The sequence below is a fragment of the Loxodonta africana genome, chromosome 5, assembly GCF_030014295.1.
Source record: "Loxodonta africana isolate mLoxAfr1 chromosome 5, mLoxAfr1.hap2, whole genome shotgun sequence".
Lineage (NCBI taxonomy): Eukaryota > Metazoa > Chordata > Mammalia > Proboscidea > Elephantidae > Loxodonta > Loxodonta africana.
Window position 1 is genome coordinate 22,833,941 of NC_087346.1, and position 23,333 is coordinate 22,857,273.

At 35.1% G+C, this 23,333-nt stretch overlaps 1 protein-coding gene across 16 annotated transcripts in view; it reads right to left on the bottom strand.

The window, feature by feature from the left end:
* Nucleotides 1-23,333, bottom strand: part of BLTP1 (bridge-like lipid transfer protein family member 1) — a 237,137-nt gene that overhangs the window by 70,674 nt on the left and 143,130 nt on the right. For 15 of the 16 annotated variants that reach the window (XM_064285385.1, XM_064285382.1, XM_064285392.1 and 12 more), the window contains 10 exons: nt 21,453-21,672; nt 20,951-21,109; nt 19,339-19,514; nt 17,704-17,879; nt 12,815-13,521; nt 12,135-12,380; nt 9,808-9,901; nt 6,860-6,910; nt 2,135-2,341; nt 252-490 (listed from right to left, as the gene is read on the bottom strand). In XM_064285385.1, coding sequence (XP_064141455.1) covers nt 252-490; nt 2,135-2,341; nt 6,860-6,910; nt 9,808-9,901; nt 12,135-12,380; nt 12,815-13,521; nt 17,704-17,879; nt 19,339-19,514; nt 20,951-21,109; nt 21,453-21,672 — 2,275 coding nt within the window. The remainder of the gene's footprint in view (nt 1-251; nt 491-2,134; nt 2,342-6,859; nt 6,911-9,807; nt 9,902-12,134; nt 12,381-12,814; nt 13,522-17,703; nt 17,880-19,338; nt 19,515-20,950; nt 21,110-21,452; nt 21,673-23,333) is intronic. The other variant, XM_064285381.1, reaches the window with a different exon arrangement.

Consider the following 23,333-nt stretch of genomic DNA (forward strand, 5'->3'; position numbering starts at 1 on the left):
AAACTGGAAAAATGGCCTTGATAGTTATGAATTTAAGAGTTCAAATGAAAGCAGGGTCCATTCTGGACATTCAAGGAGATGTATTCATATTTTGCCTTGACTGGAGAACATGAAATTCAAACATGTTGCAATCAAAATTATCTACATTTTCACATATCTATAAAATCAAGTTCATCTTTTCACCAAAAGTTACTAATTTCTCAAACAAAAAACATAAATTTTAATAGGCTGCATTGAAAATTCAATGTTACCTGTCATTCCATGACTTCGCATTCTTCCCATCTTGTATTCTGCTTTCAGAGACGGTAGAAGTGCTGCTCCAATAGCTATGCCATCTAACATGGCACTGAACTTCAGGACAATAGGCTTCTTTTCCAAGCCTTCAGGTAGCTGAGGAAATTCATTTGTTTCAATTGGAGTTTGATTAACACTTGTTGGGGTTTTTTCAGAAGGCAGGGGGGTTGCAATATCTTCTTTCACAGGCTGTGGGCTATAAATCAAAACAGATGAAATAAAAAGAAACACAGAACAGTTACCAATTTATTGTGTAAAGTCATTGGAGTTCTCAGTTAAGAAACAGCAAAAATATGCTGTAAAGAGATGTTTTCTTTGTAATACTAGAGCACAGTAAGACCTCCTAAAATAGCCATTAAACGATGACGGTCTGGAAAAGTAAACAAGAAGAACAATATAAACTCCTGGAATGTTATATTGCCAAGGCTGTTCACATCATTAATGCAAAACTTAAGTTTAAACTCATGCTTGTCTGATTCCAAATTCCATGACTTCAAAACTATGCGAACTACTACTGATAGTAATACCATCACTGTTACTGTCACTACTATTATCAGTAGTGATAATAACACCACCACCACCAATTACTGAGTACTTTCTACGTGCTACGTTCTGTTGTTAGTGTTTTCTATGATTTATCTCATTTATTCATTTTCCTTACAAAAACCCTTTGAGTAGGTACTATTATCTCTACTTTGAAAAAGAAGCATAGCCAGCAAGTGGTGACACCAGAATTTGAATCGAGTCAGTCTGGTTCCAGAATATGATTTCTTAACTACTACACTCTACTGCCAATACGTTATAATAAGAAACAAACAAAATTCCTTAGGGTATTTTAAAACTAAGGTGCATATAAACATTCAGGATTCCATATTCCATTCACAGGAGAAACATGTAATTTATTACTACCAGGTCAATGTCAGACATGAATTAATATTACTTTTTTTTTTTTTTTTAAGAATTAAAGATCTAGATAGAATAATTGGAAAAACACACAGCTTTAGGACACAGTCAAAAGAGACAACAATGTTTTCTACTTTATAGGATGGCAAAAAGGAAACAATATAAAACAAAATTTTAACCTTTTTACATATATTTTTATTAGTTATTCATTATACTTTTTGAGACAGGTACAAAACCAAAAAACCAAACCCAGTGCGGTCGAGTCAGTTCTGACTCAAAGCGACCCTATAGGACAGAGTAGAACTACCCCATAGAGTTTCCAAGGAGCGCCTGGCAGATTTGAACTGCAGACCCTTGGGTTAGCAGCTGTAGCACTTAACCACTACGCCACCAGGGTTTCCTGAGACAGGTATATGGCTCAGCAATTCAGGCCATGAACAAGGGCTATAGACAGAGGGAATAAAGGTTAATGTGCAAAGATCTGATTTACTAACCCTTAAAATATGTATGTGGCATGGTCAAATCCTGCCTTGAACTATGTACAACAATTCCATACAGAAAAAAAAAAAAACAAACCAAAACCATGCATGGGACAGAAATAGCCACTAATTTTTTAAACCTGTGCAGAAGTAATTGAGTTCAAAGTAAACAAGGAATTTGTCAGGTTTATTAATACCTCTTACGATGCCTACAAATCTCTAGGAACCTTTAAGCTTTATTTATACAACATGGAACATTGACAACTGCATCTCTGACATAGTACTTTAATGATATCCAATGTGATTCTCCCATGACTTGTCTTGGCCACTCTCCACCTACATCATTGTCCATAATGGTCAACACTTAGAAGTAACCCCTCATTTACCTCCAAACTTTTGTTAACACAGCAAAGAGTGCCCTGAGGCACAGAATCACAGAACTTGAAGAAATAACTTACGCCGTAGAAGGCTGTCTGATGAGGTCTGAGATCTGTTTAGATAGTTGGTGAGAACTTCGAACCATCATGCTATGTAAAGTGGCAGGATGCTGAGGAATGTTGATGCTGATAGCTCCTACTTTGAAAACAGCAGCATTGTTTGTCTTCAACCCTCTCTGGGCACTGTAGAGGGCTTGAGACTTGGCAATACTGCATTTCACTACAGTTCTATCAACAGAGAAGAAGGACCATGAAAAAATATCCAAATAAAAAGAAATTTTGAAAAAAAAAATTGAGAGCAAGAGAAGTACCTTTAGATCTTTCAAAGGCATAAACTGCTTAAGACTTTTCATGCTTTTAAATCATATATTGAAGAAATAATGTTTTCCAAAAATTACAAAATACATTTACTAACACTGTTTGCACTGAATAATATTCTATTTCTTCATTAGGAAGAGGTTATACAAGAAGATAAGTATGTGCTCACATGGAAGTAAAAGCAAGAATACTGTACATTACATATGTGCATACATACATGCACAAGACACAAAATTTCATTTTGATTTTTCACCTATTCAGAACTCCTTTTTTCTTCTCCCACTAAAAAAAAAAAAAATTTTTTTTTTTTTTTATATAATCACTAAAGTATAGCAAGCTCTATAGGGCAGGTCTACTCTGTCATATAGGGTCACTATAAGTTGGAATCGATGCAAAGGCACATGTCAACAACAACCTAACCTCTAAAAAGATCCAAAAAAATAAAATAACACCAAACTCACTGCCTTCACGTCAATTCCAACTCAGAGTGACCCTACATGACAGAGTAGACTTGCCCCATAGGGTTTCCAAGGAGCCACTGGTGCATTCAAACTGCTGACCTTTGGGTTAGCGGCTGAACTCTTAACCACTGTACCATCAGGGCTCCTCTAATGAGATCACAGACACTGCATGTGAAAAGAAATACTCACTATACTCTTGAAAATCTAATCCATCAGAGAGTCAAAAGATTACCCTAACAATCCTCTAGTATACTAAAAGAAACTGACAGGAAGGAAGACATGTAATTTGCATTTTTTAAAATCTTAATATACTTTCAATGAAGAGCAAAGAAATGACAGAAGTCCAATTTATAACAAGTGTGGCTACTACTCTTGATCATGAATTAGTAAGCTTTACTGGTACAACATTTTAAAAGCAGAGATATTATCTTTCTTACTTCCTGCTCTCTCTTTCCAGTGCCTAGAACAGTGCCTGGGACATGGTAGGCATTCACTGAGTATTTGCGAAATGAAGAGCAAAATGAGTAAAGCAGAAGAATGACCCTCACACAGCAGCTGCGGAATTCCACAGACCGCATGTTATGGCACATTGTATATATCAAAGATGTTTGAAGCAGTCTTTGACATACACAATGGAAAGGTCCACACCAACGAACTGCGCCATTAAAGGACACGATAATAAAAAGATAGCTTCTAATATAAATGCTATCCTTCAAATGGGCAAAAGATTCTTGACAATAAACAGACTAAGCAAAACACAAAATGCAAATTTCATGTTAACTACAGGTCAGTTCACATATATTTATCTCTGCTCAGGCTGGGAGGATTCAGCAATTATTTATAGTCTCAAGAATATAAAGAATCAATTTATCACATTTAAATTCTATTGGAAAAATGCTAAAAACTGTAACAGTGGCTCTATCAGATGTCTTGATTATTCAAAGTCAACTACTCAGAAAATGTCGCTGATTTAAAAAAAGATATTCTATGGAACTGGTCTTTCAGTGTGAGAGTAGGCTCTGGAATGTTGACTAGTTATTGAATTTTGTGTTTTCTAATACAATAATAATAATATATAATATAATAATAATAAATAAAACCACTGTCACCAATATTTCAAGTTCAATTTCAACATGAGCCAGAACACACTAGATGGTGCTGAAATGCCAACAGTTTACTACTTGAATGAAACTAAACACACATTTACAAAAATATCTGTCATCATGACAGCCAGAAATTCCAGATCTAACTCACAATTTTATCTTTGTAACCTATAGAAATACGTTTGTCTAAATAGTAGCTGAAATACTTTTAACTACATAAACACATACGCAACACTGAATTTTTAATTATGTAACAAAATTCAGAATGGGGATAATTGTTCTCCTACATACAACAGAATCTACTTTGATAATTCCAGTGGAAATTTTGATGTTAGGGACTTCAGGAGCTCTGTGTTGCCCAATTCCAGATGGCCTCCTTCAGACAGTAGTCTATAAATGATACCCACCACCTACAATGTAAATGGTATTCTTTGGAGTTGGACAACATGATGGTCCTATACTGACCAAATTAAACCAGAAACTGTAGAGGATTAATCCCACAAACTTTTGATTAACTTTGTCAAACTGTATATGGAAAATATGTAAGGAAAGCCTGACTGAGGAATTAAACTGTTCATAAGCTGCCAACATGAGTTATCTATTCATAATTGTAATTCTCAAAGATAGTTGTCACCTTATCTAGGCCATATGACATGTAGTATACATAAGACTTTTACACAAGAAAGTAGTTGCCAAAATATCTCTAAAGTGAAAACTACAAAAATGTGCATCATACAAGACATGCCTGATGTAGGTGAAAGATCCACGGCAAGTGACCAAAGACGTCTGATTAAAGAATTCATTGACAGTGGTAGTCTACTTTGCAAGGTTCTCCTAGATCTACTGTGAGCCTCCGTTACAATGATCACAGTGCCTAATCAGGCCAGGGCCTTTTCCCACCTTCTTTTACTTCCTGAGTCCAGGTAGTACGGCCTTAGAGGCAGGCCAGCCATCCCTGTCCATACGAGTTGAGTGAATGATTTGAGGGCTTGCTTTGAGGCCTCATTATCTCTACCTCTATCCCTACCCCCACTCCACCTACTCGAGCATCCAGGCCCCAACATTTAGAGGCGGGGAGAGGAAGTAGAGTAAATTATGCACTCTGGCCTATGCTGCCTGCCTCAATTCAGTTTTGCCAAAAAAATCCAGTGATGGGGCTAGGGTAGTGTTGTGATCATATGTTATTTAGCCAACTTTTAAATCACTGAAACTTCCTTTTCCATTTTGTCCATTAGCAAACAAAAGCTTCGGTGATGGCAGTGGGTGTGGCTCAATCAGGAGCTGTTCAGACCAAGCTGAAACTGCCCCTCCTGTCCATTGTCCCCAAAGCGCTGGGTGTGGCTCAAGCCAGTCAAATCCAGTTTACCAGCCTACGCCAAAGAAAAAAAATGCAGTATGTCTTACTGCACCTGTGCACCATGATAAATCTATGTAGTCCATGTTTGTATGTACTTCCTTGTGACAGATGGTATAAAAGGTTCTGCCTCCCTTTGTTCAGGGAGCTTGATTTGAGGTATACACCTCCTTGCTCCTTGCCTGTGTGCTTGCAATAAATGCTCTTCCTCCCTCCTCACCTCGGTGTGTCTTTATTGATGAGAAGCTACACTGAACAGAACCTGCTTTAGGTAACAATTTGGCAATTGCACCGTACATGTTTAACTCTCTTTACAAGGAATTAAAAGGGAATAAGGGGGCTTACAAGTGATGGCAACAGGGATGGACTCTCACTTGCTTACCGTTGCATCCCTGGAGCCTAACAGAATGCCTAGCACATAATAGGTAACCTGGTAAATAATTGTTGAGCCATTAAAAAGCATCCCCTCTAAAGTCACGCGGTACCAACACTTGTTATATATCCAGAGAACTCAGTGATAAAAAGGAAAGAAACAGTGAACCTTCTCTAGCTACTTCAGCTACTGCAATAGAATTAGATGGGTTTTTTTTTCCTACACCAATTACGATGACATTAATGTGGCGGAGTTGTTTTCAGAAAACACTCAGTTCTCTAGTTTAATATTAGTACAGTTATTCCTTTTTAGTACTTCTAGTTGGCTGATGAAGTGATATTAGACCACAAATAATCCCAACAAAGGTTGTTAATTAAGATACTTTGTTTATGGCCTGTTTTCACTACACAATTAAACAAATCTCAGCAAGTATGGTTATCTTACCAGCATACAGTATAATATAAGATCTATCTATTCAGCATACTCAAAATTTTACAGAAAATATTCAAAGAAATAACATTGTTAAGTAACATATAAATTTGTCATGGTAATAGACTGATTTGATGAATATTTAAAAACAGCTCCTCAGTACAGCTTACCACCACAAAATATCAGATATACAGCAGGTCAAACCAAGCCACTCATAATATAAAAGTATACATAGTAAAAGCTACAATAAGGTCTGTCAACAGAGCAGTAAATACTATCTTTAAAAAAAACAGAATTATATGGTTGAGATGTCCAGATGTTTTCTTATATTAATTAGTATTTTAGTAATTATTTTTGCAATTAGTGAAATCTCTCTTGTAAAGAAGAACTATTTAGCTTATATTATCATGCTTTTGATAATAGAAAATTTAACAGTAACATATCTAAAAAAGCACAAGCAACATACAACACTACAGGTATTACAACCTTTCAGCTATAAAACAACAGATGAGTTACCAAAAAAGACAGCCCTTACCTGTGTGTCTTTCTTGAATATCAGTAAGCTTTAATTTATAACAGGGACTATATTAAAGCTATAAAAGCTAGCTACACATATTCATAGCCAAGCAGATAATCTAAATATTCATTAAAAAAAAAAACTGAATACTATGTTAATCACAAATCTATGAAAAGAATAATATGACGTACAGAAATTCTTGTTTGGCTGTGCTTGTGGGAGATGTAGGAAAATCCTCCAGTCTACAGATGAAGATTGAAGAGAAAGCAGGAAAAGAAAAAGGAAGCAAATAAACATTCATGCATAAATCAGTCACTGGCAATCATCTGGAAAGCTTTTCTAATTTCCCATTTTTTTTACTTTTTCCTTAAAGTACCTTTTGAACTATTTTTAGTTCATTTTCCCTTTGAAACTGGAAATGAAAAGCCAAGGAATAAATACAGGAAATGTTAACACTAATAGAGTTTCACAGATAGGGAAAACCTTTAATTTTTAAAATAAAACAGTCATGGGATCTCTGCCTGGGTGAAAAAAAGAAAAGAAAAAAGGCAAGAAATACAAACTATGTAATTTTTTCTTTAAATTCTGTCTTATATTCTATTTTGCAAGTTTAGAGACCATTTGAAGCCCTTGTCTTAAAAGATAAGAGCTAATGGATACAAGAAGTCTCTTAATGTTCTGAAATGATCATTTATACAATAAAGCACATGGGACATCTAAAGAATTTTATTTTTCTTTTTGAATAGGTTAACATAACCGCGGTACTTTTAGTCACTGAAGGACTCACGGAACCCAATGCCTGTGATGACTTTCTGCAGGACCATCAAGGTGAGCGGGAAGGAGTAAAAGTGCAAATTCTGGCACCTCTTATTACTGACTGTATGATTTTAAGCATTTTAGGCAAATACTCCGACCTTTCTAAATCTCAACTTATTCTTCTGTAAAGTGGGGATAAAACCACCCAGTTCACAGGACTATTGAGAGGATTATATAAAATAATTTATGTGAGGCTATGATACAGGCATATCACAAGAGTATAATTATTATATCATAATATCCCTCTTGGAAACCCTGGTAGCATAGTGGTTAAGTGCTACAGCTGCTAACCAAAAGGTCAGCAGTTCCAATCCACCAGGTGCTTCTTGGAAACTCTATGGGGCAGTTCTACTCTGTCCTATAGGGTTGCTATGAATCAGAATCGACTTGATGGCAGTGGGGTTTTTTTTTTTTGGAATATCCCCTCCCTATAATTTTTTTTTTTATATTGAATGAACAGAAAAAAATCTTGTCTCTCACAACCACTGCAATTTCCTGGTCTTGAAACTTCTGTTCAGGAATTGTGATCTGGACTACAGGCAGTCATTATGAAATATACTCACTTTGGTTCTAGACTTACAGGTTTAAATTACCCCAGCGAAGCTTAACCCAGAGATGCTCTCAAAGAAATTTTGAGAATATTGGGCTCTGCAGACGCTGATTCTAACAAAAATTCGTTGCAGACAGCTATAGCCCATTAATAACTATCCGTTTTAAGAAATGTTCCCTAGGATGGCTATCACATTATTCAGATTTTGAAAATACCGTGACTACAGCTGTAACTAACTGATCATAATTCTTAGTCAATCTATGATTATTATTTAATTTTTATAGTGCTGAACCAAACCTCTAATTGAGTATTTAGCATGATGAATGTTTTACAGGACAATACCAGCACAACATTAACTACTTAAAATATTAAGAAGAGTAAATTCTTAAAACCTGACCTAAATTGTTAAAATGCATCTTGTAGTCACAACATAAAACTGTTCCACTGAAAGGAATGAAGGCATACACTCCCAAGTGTATGAACAAAGTCAAATAATTAAATGTATTTAAAAAAAAAAAAACAGATTAATCATCGGAATACCAGGATATACATAGCACAAAGGTTGGCAGTTTGAAACCACCCAGAGGTGCCCTGGAAAACAGGCCTGCTGATCTGTTTTTGAAAGGACACAGCTTCGAAAACTATATGGGCCAGTTCTACTCTGCACACATGGGGTGTCCGTGAGTTGGGACTGACTCGACAACAACATGGTAAACTCATTATGAAGTCCCTGGGTGGTAAAACAGGTAACATGGCTGGCCAAAAGTGCCTGGAAAGAAAGACCTGGTGATCTATTTCTGAAAAAAATCAGCCACTGAAAACCCCACAGAGCACAGTTCTCTGACTCTGACACACACGGCGTCGCTGTAAGTCCAGATCGATTCAACAGCAACTGTTTCTTTTTTTAACCCACTATAAAAGTCGTACCTATAGTATTAGAAGGATTTCATATTTCATAGATCCTTTTGCTAAATATAGGGTCACTTTTTTATGAGTGAGAATTGACTCAACAGCAACGGGTTTGGTTTACAGGGTTTTGTTTTTTTTTTTTTTTTTTGCTAAAATTCTTTAAATGGTAAAATAGCAAAAGAAAGTTTTGAAACCCAGCATAAAAATGATAAGTGATTTGTTACTATAAAATTAAAAAACCAAACTCACTGCTGTTGAGTGGATTCTGACTCAGTGGCCCTGCAGGACAGGGTTTCCAAGGAGTTCCTGGTACATTCAAACTGCCGACTTCCGGTTAGCAGATATACCTCTTAACTACTACGCCACCAGGATTTCCAATATAAAATTAAGAGAGAGTCTATATTCTTTTCCTAAAATTTTATTTTACATAGCTACCTGAATTGAGTTTTTGCATCTTCTCTGTCAAACTGAAATTTGTACTACGATCATCTTAACAATTTTAGAAAGGAAAAAATATCTTCACCTAAAAACATTATATTTGGTGAAGTTCTTAATGACAGTCAGAATTGCAGTATCTACGGATATGGGAAGTACAGGGTGGAGAGAAGGAGTGTGCAGCCACATTGTAGGGAGAGCAACTAGGGTCACAAACAATGTGTGTATAAGTTTTTGTATGAGAAACTGACTTGAATCATAAACTTTCACTCAAAGCACAATTCAAAAAAAAAAAGAATCTCAGTATGTGGGAACGTTATGGGCATAAACCTCAAAACTGAGCAGGTATGGATTCACCCAAAGAGTCTAAGTTTCCTATAAAACTATAACAAAGAAGTATGAGAAATTAATAAAAACCAATACACTTACTGTATATTTGGTGTAATCCCTTCAAGCAGCACAATATTAACCCCACCAATGTGAGCGGTGGCACATGTCTCAGTCATCTTTTGATGTAAAACATCTTAAGGGTAAGAAAAAAAAAATACGTATTTAAATTTTGGATAATAAATGTACTTCATATTAAAAATGTATTTCATTTATAGTAATTTAGTGATAAAAGATAACTTCAAAGTTACAATAAAATTTGTTAAACTTATTTCAGAACTATTACTTTTTTAAAAAATTTCCTTGAAGATTTTTTTATTTCTATGCATGTATGCGTGCACACATATTAGATGTCAAAACTGGAATAATGCTGAATAGGTAATTTAGTATGCTATTCAAGCATTAAAAACCCTAATGGCATTTAAAAACCTCAGAAGTAATACTTCCTCAGTGCAAAAAACTTGGAAAATTCAAACCAACTGAAAGAACAGGAAAAAAGAAACCACATAAACTAGCACTCCTGGTCCATATTAGTACTTATGATTTTAATGTAGGATATAAAATAAACATTTTTATTATTTATAAAAGTCTGATCAAATCACACATACTATTTTTCCCTCACTTTTTCATTTAGCAATATAAACATTTTTCCATATTAATAAATTCTGCAACATGATTTTTAATGGCTACATTGTAAACTACTACACGTACATAAGAATAACTTAACCAATTCCTTAATGCCGACACTTGGCTACTCCTTTGTACAGACACCTTTTCACAGAATTCTGATTATTTTTTTCCCTAGGTATATAGACCTGGAATTGTTGAGTCAAAGGATAAATGTGCTTTAAAGACTGTTAATAAAAACTATTAAACTAACCTTTGTGAAGGTTAAACCAATTTATATCAATTTAGAAATAAAAAAGTCCCTTTTCCTCACTGTCACCAAAACTGGGGACTGTCATCCTTAATCTCTGTTAAACCAACAGATGAAGAAATAGATAACTTATTATTATTATTTTAACCAGTGAGGTTAAGCAAATTTTTATATCAACATAGCCATCTGAATTTCTTATGTATTGTTTGTATCTTTTGCCTATATTTCTAAGGACAGTTAAGGATATGTTTGGGTTTTTTAATAATTTATAACCCACCTAATTTCTTGAGAGAAACTTCTGTAATGGTATAATTTTTTTTTTAATTTAAAATTAGTTTTTGAGTAACTAATGTTCAGCGTAAAAATTAAGTGTATAATAATAAAAAGTAGGCTCAAAACAATGTTTTACTAAACCTTACATATTTGGCAATCATAAAGTTAATAAAAACACATGGTGATACACAATTTCCTTTTCTCATCTAATACAACCTGTAGGGTTATTTTCACAGGCAGAAGGAGACACTGGTATTAAAGACTTATAGTATCAGGTGAATTCCTGTAACTTCACTTTCATACTGTTGCTCAGTTTCTAAAGTCTGCTTTGTTAACAGTTTTTAAATTAGCCTAACTCAAAGTACAAGAACTATATCCACCGATGCTAAGACACACTTATTTTTTATTTTAACATCTCTGAAATTGGTATGCATAAAATAATGGTGCATCTTCAAGTTGATGGTGTCTTGGATTTGATGAAATGTCACAGCTTGCATGATCATATTCAAGATATATGGTACATTTTGGTTAACCTATAACATTTTATAACCAATAAGAAGATTTCTTTTTATAGAGATAGTAAAGTGAATACTGGATTATAAGATTTCTGTGATAGTAATAAAGAAAAACAAACATTTTACAAGTTTCATTACTTTGGTGAAATTTTCAGATATTACACATCTTACTAAACCAAAATAAAACAAAAAACTAAATTCATTACCATCAGGTCTATTCCAACCGACAGCGACCCTACAGGAAACAGTAGAACTGCCCCATAGGGCCAAGGCGTCTGTTTCCTGAAGGAAGCAGACTGCGCATCTTTCTCCCTCGGAGCAGCTGGTAGGTTGAACTTTTCAGTTAACATCCGAGTGCTTAACCAATGAGCCACCAGGGCTCCCTGACATCTTACTACAAAACAACAACTCCTTGCTATCAAGCAGATTCCAACTCATAAATGGTACTAAAAGAGAGTTAAAGAATAAGTGCCACTGGACATTAGGAACATTTGCCAGATCTTAAAGCACCTGGAAATTTTCACTGAATATAAAAACTGCTTCATAATTGACTAATCTTCAATTACATTCAAATGTCTTGGAACTCTAATTTGGAATTTGAAAGTCTCATTTTCTGAAGAAAAATCGGCAAAGTAGGAATTTTGAAGACACACCATTGTTTTTGTTTTTAGAAAAGTAGCTCTATAGTACTAGAGTCATCATACCTTTCATTTTTTCCTTAAGGGTAAAACTGCCATGGATCCTCTTCAGTTCTGATTCCATTGTTAGCCCACCAATGTCTGCCTCCAGGTGTGTGCGATTCACCATGCCAATTCCAAACACTATTAGAGTAACATGCTGCGGTTCAGAAGTAACCAAGCTACGTTTCCTCTGCGGCTTAGTCAAACTGTTGTTGTCTTGTTCATTCTCAAAAACAACTTTACATGTCGGTTCTGTAGGACTCCGAACACCTTTGTACGAAAAATATAAATGTTTACACACGAAAACTGTGAAAGGGAAGAACATTCTAAAAATTATTTTACTTTTCTTTCCTACATATTCCCAACCATCTCACCTCCTCTTATTTCTCATTGAAACTATCTTAAAAAATGTTTTCAACATTTTCCCAAGGTTCTAAAGAGAGTAAATTGTAGAGCCAGATATTTGAAATACAGTCTGTCTGAATTCTTGAAGTGCTATGGAAGGGTAAGGGAGGATGGGAAATGGAGCGGCAGAATATCTGAACAGCATTACTATTTTCTCCACTTGGCAACTCCCAATTTTTGTGCATTTTAATTATCCACTTACAACATTAGCAAAACACGATGCAAAACAGGCTGTTATCTTTTAAAATTATTACTGTTACTCTAAACAGAAAATTTAGAAACATGGAAATGTTTCTTACCTGCTGGCCCAAATGTTTCTGAAGACTTTTCCAATATTCCTGTTGGATCAGAGATAAGTGAGTAGAAGTTAAGTAATTTATACATGTTCTGCCAGCACTCAGCTGAAGGCTCACTTTGCTCTGACACAGTAATTGAATCTGAGTCATCCATATGAACAGTCATGTGATCCACCACATCCTTTGAGCCTTTCCTAGACACTTTTGAAGTTCTTCTTTCAGATCTTCCTAATGAATTTTTGTTTCTCGATTCCTTTTTGTTATTCTCATTGTTGGTCCTTTTGTTCTTTGCATTATTTACTCTATTGCCACCATTAAGGCTTCCTCTAGAACTGCGACTGAAGTCAGATGAGCGAAAATCCCGGTGTTTTCTGGTTTTGAAGGTAGGTGTTGGGGAAGCTGATCCAGCTGTATATCTGCTAAGTTTAATGTCAGTCTGAGTTGCTTTGATGTCATCTATCATTGTACTAAATTGATGAATAAGACGAACCAAAGCCATATCCACGTGCTGGCTTATTGACTGACAGGAAATAGTAAAGTTGCAGTGGAAGGTATTGTAATAACGCTTGTTGAGATCATGAAAAGAAAGAGCGCTGGTAGAGTTCTGAGGGGTGCACACTGACTTTTCCATGACAACAGCACTGATGCTAAAGGTTTCCAACATTAATGCTGGTTTGAACTCAAGGGGAGGAAGATTCACATGGCCTTGCCTAATAATAAAAAAGAAAGGTTTTACTTTTTTCCAGAAGTGCACAATTTTTATTAATTTATAAGCAAAATAATCCCCGAGCTGAAATAGTTATAAACCATTTAAATAATTTTAAGAGATCAAGAAGGATGTGCTTTTTTTATTAGGGCAGCCTATTTTTAAGTCAATGGCTGGCCCTTGAGTCTTCCTTCTTGATCTTACTCTAGAACTAACTAACCTAGCTTCCAAATCAGTCTTCTCATGTTAAGAAATTATTTCAGTGAAGTGATAAAACTATTTTGCTTGCCATCCATACGGTAAACCCCTCTGTGGTAATACGACAGAGGTCATAATACTACCTAATATTTGTAGAGTGCTTTAAATTTCCTCAGAATGCTTTCATTTCTATCAAATAACCCTTTGAGAATGCCAAGACAAGCAAGATGGCTTAATTAAGAGCAGTGTCTAACAAGCTCATTGGTGAGAAAGAATCAAAAGGTACTTTAAAGAAAGTGATCTAGGTCAACCCCTAAGCTAATATTTAAATTCCTTCTACAACAGCTCTATCAAGTGGCTATTTAACTAATGCTTGAACATTTTCAAATCTGAATTTTCTTTAATTATGAGCCCTGTGCTCTTCTTATAAAGCCCTTATTGATGCTAAACCAAAGCAACCTCTCTTAACTATCCCCTCCCCTCCTCCTTTAAAAGCCATATATTTAATTTCTTCATATTTTATATAATTTTATTTTCTATTAGAAATGAAAATCTCATGGCATACTTTGCCATGTTGGAAGTAATAAAGAAAGCAATTAAAATAAATATGAGAAACATATACAAAATGATTTTAAAGGCATATATACAAAATTATTTCTCAGATTTTGGTAAATCTTCCTGCTTATTAAAGATTTTCATGGTAAGAATACTATAGTCAATGTTTATATAAAAACACCTTTCCATATACCAATGAACAATAACAGTAAGTCTCAAGCACCAAAACTTTAAAAAGATATTTTTCCCTGTCTTTCCATGTATAATATAAATGTACAGCCATATAAGTCAAATTAAATGCTGGCATTTTTTCTATCAAAGAAATCTGAAGCTCTTTCACATTCTCAATTTAACTTAAATAATTCATAATTAGAGAACAGTAATTCCTAAACGAAAATTAGTAGCTATTATTTAATAAGAAAAACCTACACTGTAGTATAATTCATGAAAATGCATAAATTCACAGGAGGCCTACAATCAATGGTAAGCACGCCATCAGAGAAAAAAAAATTAGATTTTTAGAATTAGAACAGATAAGAGAAGACCAAAAAAAGACTAAACTAGCCCACAACTATAGAAATGAGCCTTTAAACAAAAACAAGAATCTAAAACTTGTAAGGGAGTCTTAAAGAGAGGAGATGCAGCTAAAGAAAAAAAAAAAATCTGGGTACATGATGAAGCAGTCATTCAGGAAAACAGCAGCCAGTCAGGTGAGAAGCTGGCATGGGCACTCTACAGTCAAAAGTTAAAATTTAAGTTTAAAAACATTTATTAAGTCCATAATATGTAAAATTATTTTGACTGAAGATAACAAAGAGGTAAGGAAACTAATATTTATGAATTTACATGCCAGACCCTCTGCTAAATGATCTGGTAACCGTCTTGACTTTACAGTCTAGTAGAAAAGTTATGCACATTTATACAATAATCAGCAGAATGAACAGTATGCTACCCCCCAAAAAAAAAAAAACACAAAAAATTAAAATTAATGCCCAAGAAAACTGTGAAGTGGAAAAGGCCTCCAAATAAAAGTTTAAGGTGGAATTACAGGAGATCTGAGAACTGAAAGCTAACCACGCGTTAGCAGCAGGAGTGTGGAACATTCGAAGCTACGTGATACCAGTGGAAAAATTAAAAGGAATGTCAAGTTTAGCAACACTAAATTTAGTGAATTCAGAGAATCACTCAAAAAAGTAATCCAGGGACATAAAAAGGGAAATGTAAACAGATGAAGGTCTAGCCTGTGGCAGTATTACATGGCATTTAGTAGGCCAGTAAGTAGGCCACAACTATAACCTAATTACATATATATATATAATTATATATTTGAAGATACATAAATTGTATGTGTGTACATGTACATTTATATATACAGAGAGAGAGAAAGCTCAAACAGAAATAAAAGTTTAGTTCAGACCTTTTAGCTCTAAATAAAGAGTGGATACAGCTATCAAATGTTTTGGTGTCTGGACTTGCATGGTTCAAATATGACTGAATTGCAGTTACTACAGTTTAGTTAAAATCAGTCCCCCAACAACATGGTTCAAATTTTAGTGACGAGAGTAACTAAAATTTACTGTTAACTGCATAAGGTACAAATTACTCTGCTACCTCTTCCGTCCACAAATCACTTTGTAAATAACAGATGCGCAGTGACCGATTAGGTCATTAAAGTCTGTTGGTGATTGGTCAGTCTGCATCTGCTGTTCAGTTCATGCACAAACAGCAAACCATGTGGTTGTGTTGCCTTCTTGTCTTCCAGTGATAAGCCCACATGGCAATTTACAAAAATGGATAATGAAAAAAGGGAACTGGTCAACACAGATGAAACTGTAGCAAAGAAAGACAACGTGAAAATGCTGGAAGTGAAATTCAACTGAATGTAAACGGAGTTGGGGAAGAAAGAGCCAATCACGGAAATGTGGACACTTCTGCTGTTTGAGATTTTCTGGATATGTGGCAAGAGAAACTCAGTGAAGGTAAGCTTATTAACATAAATGAAGAAAGTGGTTGTGATGAGAAGGATAAAGATAAGTCAAAGGAAGTGATGCTGGCAACAAACTTCATAGTAAAGGAATTCTTGGCACTATTTTATGACATAGAAGGTACAAACGATAAAATGTTGGAAGCTGATCCACACTTAGAAAGGAGTATGACGTTTCAGCAAGGCACGGAAAAGATGACTGTTCTGTATTATGTCACACGACGAAGGTAGCAAACACTGTTCAAACTATTCCTGGTAGGTTGTTTACAAAGATGAAAACACATTAATTCTCAAGGTTTCTAATGTTTTAAATTATACTGTACTAAAAAAACATTAGTTTTACCACCTTTTTCATTTCACTAAATATTTATAATCAACAGTAAGAAGGCTTGCAATGTTTTGACAATATTTGTAAAGATCACAGAACAATCATAATTTTTCCCATTGATTATTAAAATCACTCTGCACAGCTTCCGCTTGCACAGCCATTTTTTACAATCCCACACTATTTTAAAAAGCAAGGACTATGTGTATGTAACAGAAAAGACAATGCAATTTCCATGTTCCTGTGTCATTAGAAAATTCTCAGGTTTTAGAAGTAAAAAAATTTTTTAAGAAAGCTATCTTCTTCTGTGAATAATTATGACAGATTATTAAAAATTTAATTTTGTGAAATTATTTAAATTTTAAATACAATGTTTCAAGCAAAAAATATATTTAACTATATATTGAACACAAGCTCATTCTTCTAATTTGCCACTTGTAAAAGCACGAAAAGGATGAAACTAACAATGTTGCAAAATCCTCCTGTCACAGTGCCACCTATGTCCATATTCTACCATTCCAATATACTTAGGCAAGACCCAAGGTAGAACTCCAATTTCCGTAAAGGTTAGTTAAATCCTATTATTGGGCATATTACTTCCTATAAAAGCAATAAAGAAACTAAAGACCTATCCATGACAACAAAGAATGGCAGTAAAAGATGGTTGTTAACTTTCATCATTCTACATTTAGCATTCCTGAGTATTTGTTCCTTATGGCTAAACTCTCAGTATGACTGTTATTCTAACACAAAACTCAAAACAGGAGGCTTGAATAAGTTCTAAATAAATATGTAAAATATTATAATCTATAAAGCCCTAAAAATTCAACTAATGTAACAGCCAAGTGAATGCTGAGTTCATACATCAACATATATACATATGACCCTCACGTGCTAACATGGTACAAAAATAGCCTAAAAATAGGCATTATAATCTCTTGACAAAATCATCAGGTTATTAGTAAGAAAATGTGACTACTATTTTTATTAAATGGAATTATCTTCTCATTAAGATATTAAAATTATCTTTTCATTAGGATTAGAAGAAAGCAATGTTAAAAAACAAAGTTATTATAACTTCTTAAAAAATTTTTACATAAAAACACCACCACCACAAAAGGTACCTTCTTGCTCTTTTGCCTCTTCTCTCTTTGGCTGTGTCTGAATCCACAATATCTGCTCTCAGGCAGTCCAAAGTCCCTGAAAATGAAAGGTGCTCCCCAAAGTACATTCGGTAGCAGAGTGGCATTGCATCCTGTGACTGGATCCCTGTATGGCTCAGAAGGGGTTTGAAAACAACCTAGAAGACATTAAACATTCATATTAGCTCAACTTATAGGTCATTATTTACTATGGCTTTTTTCTTATCGTACCTTAGTACATATTATTACTATATTCTGAAGCAATAAGAGGTCTCATACAGTAAATATGTTGTAATCTTACTTCAGGAGCTCTGGTGGCAAAGGGATTAAAAGCTTGGCTGCTAACCAAAGGTCGGCAGTTCAAATCTACCAGCTGTTCCTTGGAAACCCTATGGGGCAGTTCTACTCTGTCCTACAGAGTTGCTGAGTCAGAATTGACTCGACAGCAGTGGGTTTGTACAAAAAATAATGTACTTATTTCTAAAAACCTGCATTAAATGCTAATAAGCACAATAAACTTAGTATTACATAGGCCATTTCTTTTCTCTTCCCATTCTCCCTTCTTTAAAAATGGCAAAGTCCCTAAAAACTACTCCCATGTATTGGAGAAGTAAATCTCAGGAAACTTTGAAGTGCTTGATGCAGTTCTAACAGATAAATTGTCTCCTATTGCTAGAGAAAACTGCAAAGTTACCTCTATAGTTGTGAACTGTCTTTACTTTTTGTCTAAAGCATCTCCCTCTGTAAGTGACTCTAAATACGGTGATTTTCATCTAAGAATCTTGCTCTTTCCATTAGTCATTCTTTCCTATTTTTCTGATTGTGACCTTTCTAACTCCTCGTAAGTATATAAATGCACTGAAGCCTTTACCTTCTGAAAAAAGTAACACCTTTCAATACCCATGTTCCACTCTCGCAAGTCCCACCCTCCCACGTGCCTTCTGATCACTCAAACGAAAAAATAAGCTTCAAAGGGTGCCCCCTTCACTTTCTACATTTTTCCTTTATCTTATCAAAGCCACAATCACCTAAGCTTGGAGCTTCATTACCACTTATCTGAATAAATTTCAATAAACCATCTCTTCTTTCCACCTCTAGTTTCTCTACTACAATTCATTGAACCCATTGCTACCCAAATAATAATTCTACACATAGACTTCTGGTCACTTTATTCCTCTGCTTTAAAATCTTCAAGGCCTTCCCATTGCTCACGCAATAAAGTCTTAACATAGCTTAAAGACTACGTGATAGGAGTGAATTTATCTTTCTAGTCCTGTGTGCTAATTTGTGTCTCCAAATAAGAAAAATGTTACTACATATGACAAGAAACTAAATGTCATCTTTTTATAATGAGCATCTATAGATGCTTAATTTGTATTTATAATTAATCTATGTATTGTTTTAAATGTTACAAGTAATAGCTTTAAATGTTTACGTGCATGTACATTAACCCATGTACTTTTTAAAGGCTCTTCTTCTTTTGTATGAAGCCTTTAGGCAGATAGGCACAGAATCAAGATCTTCACCAGAATTCCAAGGTGCATATTGCTTAAAGGTTCCACTACTAACTACTGCTATTGAGGTATTAACACAATTAGGAAAAAGGGGGTGGCTTACCTGTGCGTCAGCAAGCTGAACAGCAGGAAACCCCTGGTTTGCTTCTTCTACACCTGCCACATCATCCTGGCTAGTGCTATGCTGAGAATGTGTCCCATCCAAAGTGTTCTGGTCACTAGACAAGACAGTATTGAAATCTGAGGCTGAGGGTATCGTAGGAAGATTGGGTGCAACACCTAGCAAAGTAAATTTTCAAGAATAAAATGTCAATTATTGGGCAATAGAAACAACTTAAAATAGCACAGCAAGATAAATTTGTGAAGCCTGTACTGCAGTTACCATTACGAGACCACTTACACTGAACAGAAATAAAAAAAAAAAAAAATACTTTTAGGTTATTTTCAGACATGACATATTTAACGAAAATGAAAGCAAACTAAATTTTCAGAAAATACCAGCCATCTTCATACATGAAGTCTGCATCAGAGTCAGTCAGTTCATACATAGAATTTCATGGCCAGAAGACCTTTGAGAAGCACTTTATGTCCCATCAGCTTTGCACCGAGGAACAGAGTTCAGACAGCGGCAGGGCTACAAAAAGTGGCTGTCACAGGGCAAAAGCCATAGATGTCACAGAACCACACATACAAATTTCTTCCCAACTATGTTTTCCTGAGACAGAACAAAAATGAAATGTCTCTATTCCTTTCCTCTGTACTCCCTTTACCTTTGACCTCTCCAGGCAAAAGGACCCATGATAAAGAGAAGTTGCTCCTTTCTGGTTCTCTTGAAATTTAAACTACAGACAGTCTCTGAGTAGTAAGACTAGTACCAGAAAGGTGTGGAGAGCTAGTGAAGCATCACCTTTCTATCATCTATAGATTTAATGCAATAAAAATAAATGATAATTTTTTTTTTAATAGAAAAAGAAGAGAAAGGAGGAGTATGTTCACTTAGAAATTTGGAGATAACCATTGTTACTACTTTGGTGAATTCCCTGTCAGTCTCCTTTCTACTCACACACATACTTTCAAAAGACCCTCATTTGTCTCTCTTCTTGAGGGCAGGAATCTTATTTTCTCTTAGCACTCCCTAGAATTAATTATTTGTTAAGTAACCATAAAGAAAGCAAGAATGCTAGTTATTACAGGACAGAAGAATTTGAAGAATTTGAGAGTATTTTTTGTATTCTAAGTACATGATGTGGAAATTATACTTTACAGTTAATTCATTTATCTCCTTTTGGTGTTTTAAAAATTAAACCAATCACATTAAATGGAGGTTTGAAACTTTTTAATTTATACACAGTTTCATATTTGCCATATTTATCTTTCCTTAGGAATGCAGAGTGACTGTTTACTACTCTCTTAATTGAAATAGTATCAAAACCATTTCACAAATGTGTCTATCTCAACTATATAGTAACTAAAACATTTAAAAACATTTGAGATTTTTAGCCATCTTCTAAAAAACAGAATTTTTTCAGAACTTTACACATGCCCCTTACACAGTTCATGGTTGCTAACCAAAAGGTTGCATTTCAAATCTACCAGCCACTCCTTTGAAACTCTATGGAGCAGTTCTACTCTGTCTTATAGGGTTGTTATGAGTTGGATTTGATTTGACAGCAACCGGGTTAGATCTTACACAGTTAAGCAAAATAATGTGATACCTGTTGGAAGACTATTGTGTCCCGACTTTGTAACAGGAGATTCCTGTACCACACTTCCTCGATTACCCACAGCATTTGACATCCAATTATAGAAGCTCACAGATGATGGTTCAGATAGCAAGGGATGTTCAGACAACATATCAGTGGCCATTGTATTTCCTGAAAATAAAGGTTTATTGAGTGCAGTATTACTTATGTACTAAGGATATTTTCAAAATCTCACTGCATGATGCTGATACTTGGATATTAAAGGCATTAATAAAGATAAATTCAGTGTTGGCTGATCTAGACAACATTGCACACCACACCTTGGTTGACTGCAGTGCCAATGTTGCCACTCAAAAATGCAAACTAAGTGTCTAAAGATAATGGAATGTTACAAACACAATAACAATTACACAAAATATTTTCTCAAAGATAAGGTGTAATATGAAAGATTAGTCGTACAACCAAAGCATATTATCTAGATAAAAGTTAGCATTGTCAAATCTAGAGGATGTACCTGTTCTTGTTAGAGAGCTGCTTTTCACAGCTGCACTACTTCTCTGGGGAGTCCCTTCCAAGAGATTGTGTAAGCTTGGGAAGCTTCCAGTCAGGTAGCTGAGTAGACTCTCCTTCCTTGGACTTTCCTTTACTGGCATCCCAGAACGTCCAACATGCACCGGAGAATCAGTGGCAGTGTCACCACTGGTATAGCTCAGAGAATGATATGGGTGAATGCCCTATGGAAGGAACAACATGGGGCTCTTTCTCATGCATACAACAACCACTGCTAATACTACAGCAACTACTACTGTTGCTATCACTGCCCCTATTCTGCATTTTAATGCTAACATCAATCACACCCAAGATTGTGGTGAATCTCAAACCTATGTGAAAATGTTTTATAACTCTATACCAAAAAAATAAAAAAACCTGTTGCCATCGAGTTCATTCAGACTCACAGCAACCCTAAAGGCAGAGTAGAACTGCCCTGCAGGATTTCCAAGGAGCGGCTGATAGATTTAAGCTGCTGAAAGGGCAGCTTTCGTTATCATTATTAAATTGAAGCACATTCACTTATTTTAACCATGGATCATTAAAACTGCCTTCTAAATTTGAAGAAGTCTGGTGGCAAAATGTACGGACGGCAGCACAGCATATCAAACAGATGGTAGGAAATAAAGCACGCATTAACACCAAAGGAGCAGTAGACAGACCATTAGAACCTCAGAAATTTATGGTAGGATGTTTGTGGAGGCTTTACACAACATCCCTATAAGCAAAGACAAAAAGAAGCCTGAAATGACACCTCCATGTCACTACTTATTTACTAAACCAGCAAACTGATACCCAGACATGCTGCCCCTTATGTACAATATTCTCTCAAGAATCTTACTACATATACATATATATACATATATATATATACACACACACATACACATACATATACACACACACCTAAAATGACCATATCATCAAAAGTCAGTTCTGGGTACTAAAAGAATTAGAAAAAGTAAAGCTTCAGTAACTTTCCCTGTAGTTTCTTACTGAGGATCAGCAGACACATCTACCTAGGAGGAAACGAGACTCTTTGTGAAAGCAGGAAATGCAGGGGCAAAGGCTAACACTGCTGAAGACTTATGAAGTCTTAGTTCTACCTGGAAAGCAGAAAGGTACATACCCTTCTTCATGCTCTACCAGTCATCCTCACCTCGGTGGGAGAAGGTGGAGGACAGGTAATATAGGACGGAAAAGAGCACTTACTACCTATGAAATACTTGCTAAGCGTATTTATTTAATCCTTAACACAAGTTCTGCAAGGTTAAGTATAATTATTCTGTCTTACAGAAGAGGAAAGGCCTCATGTATCTACTAAGGAAAAAGGCAGATTTTTAAGCCATACACTTGACTTCTACCCCCAAATTCTAGACACTATACTAGTAACCTAATAGTAAAATCCCTGTGTTAAGAACTGACTCTGGAAAGTTCTAAAATGTCAAGAAGAATTTCCAGTACTTCTTTGAAGAAAAAACAAAAAAAGAAAAAATTATAGAATTGTTGCATCTAAGATTAGAATTTCAGATCAGTTGAAAACATAGTACAAAAATCAATTACAGAGTTAGAAAGATCTTGGAAAGCAGAGATCTGACACCAAACATTCGGAGTTTCAATTCTTTGGAAGACTTTTACAACCCATAACCAAAAAACTGTTCAAAAAATTTTTCAGAAAAAGAACAGTAAAGCACTTAAATATGACCAGAGAGTAGTAGAAAAACCACCAACCTGGAAAAAACTGAGGCCAACTGATGAAAGTTTAGTGTTCGAGCCTTCTAATTGTACTGTGGAAACTGAGCAAACTTATTAGTCTAAACTTTTACATAATATGTATCAAACCATC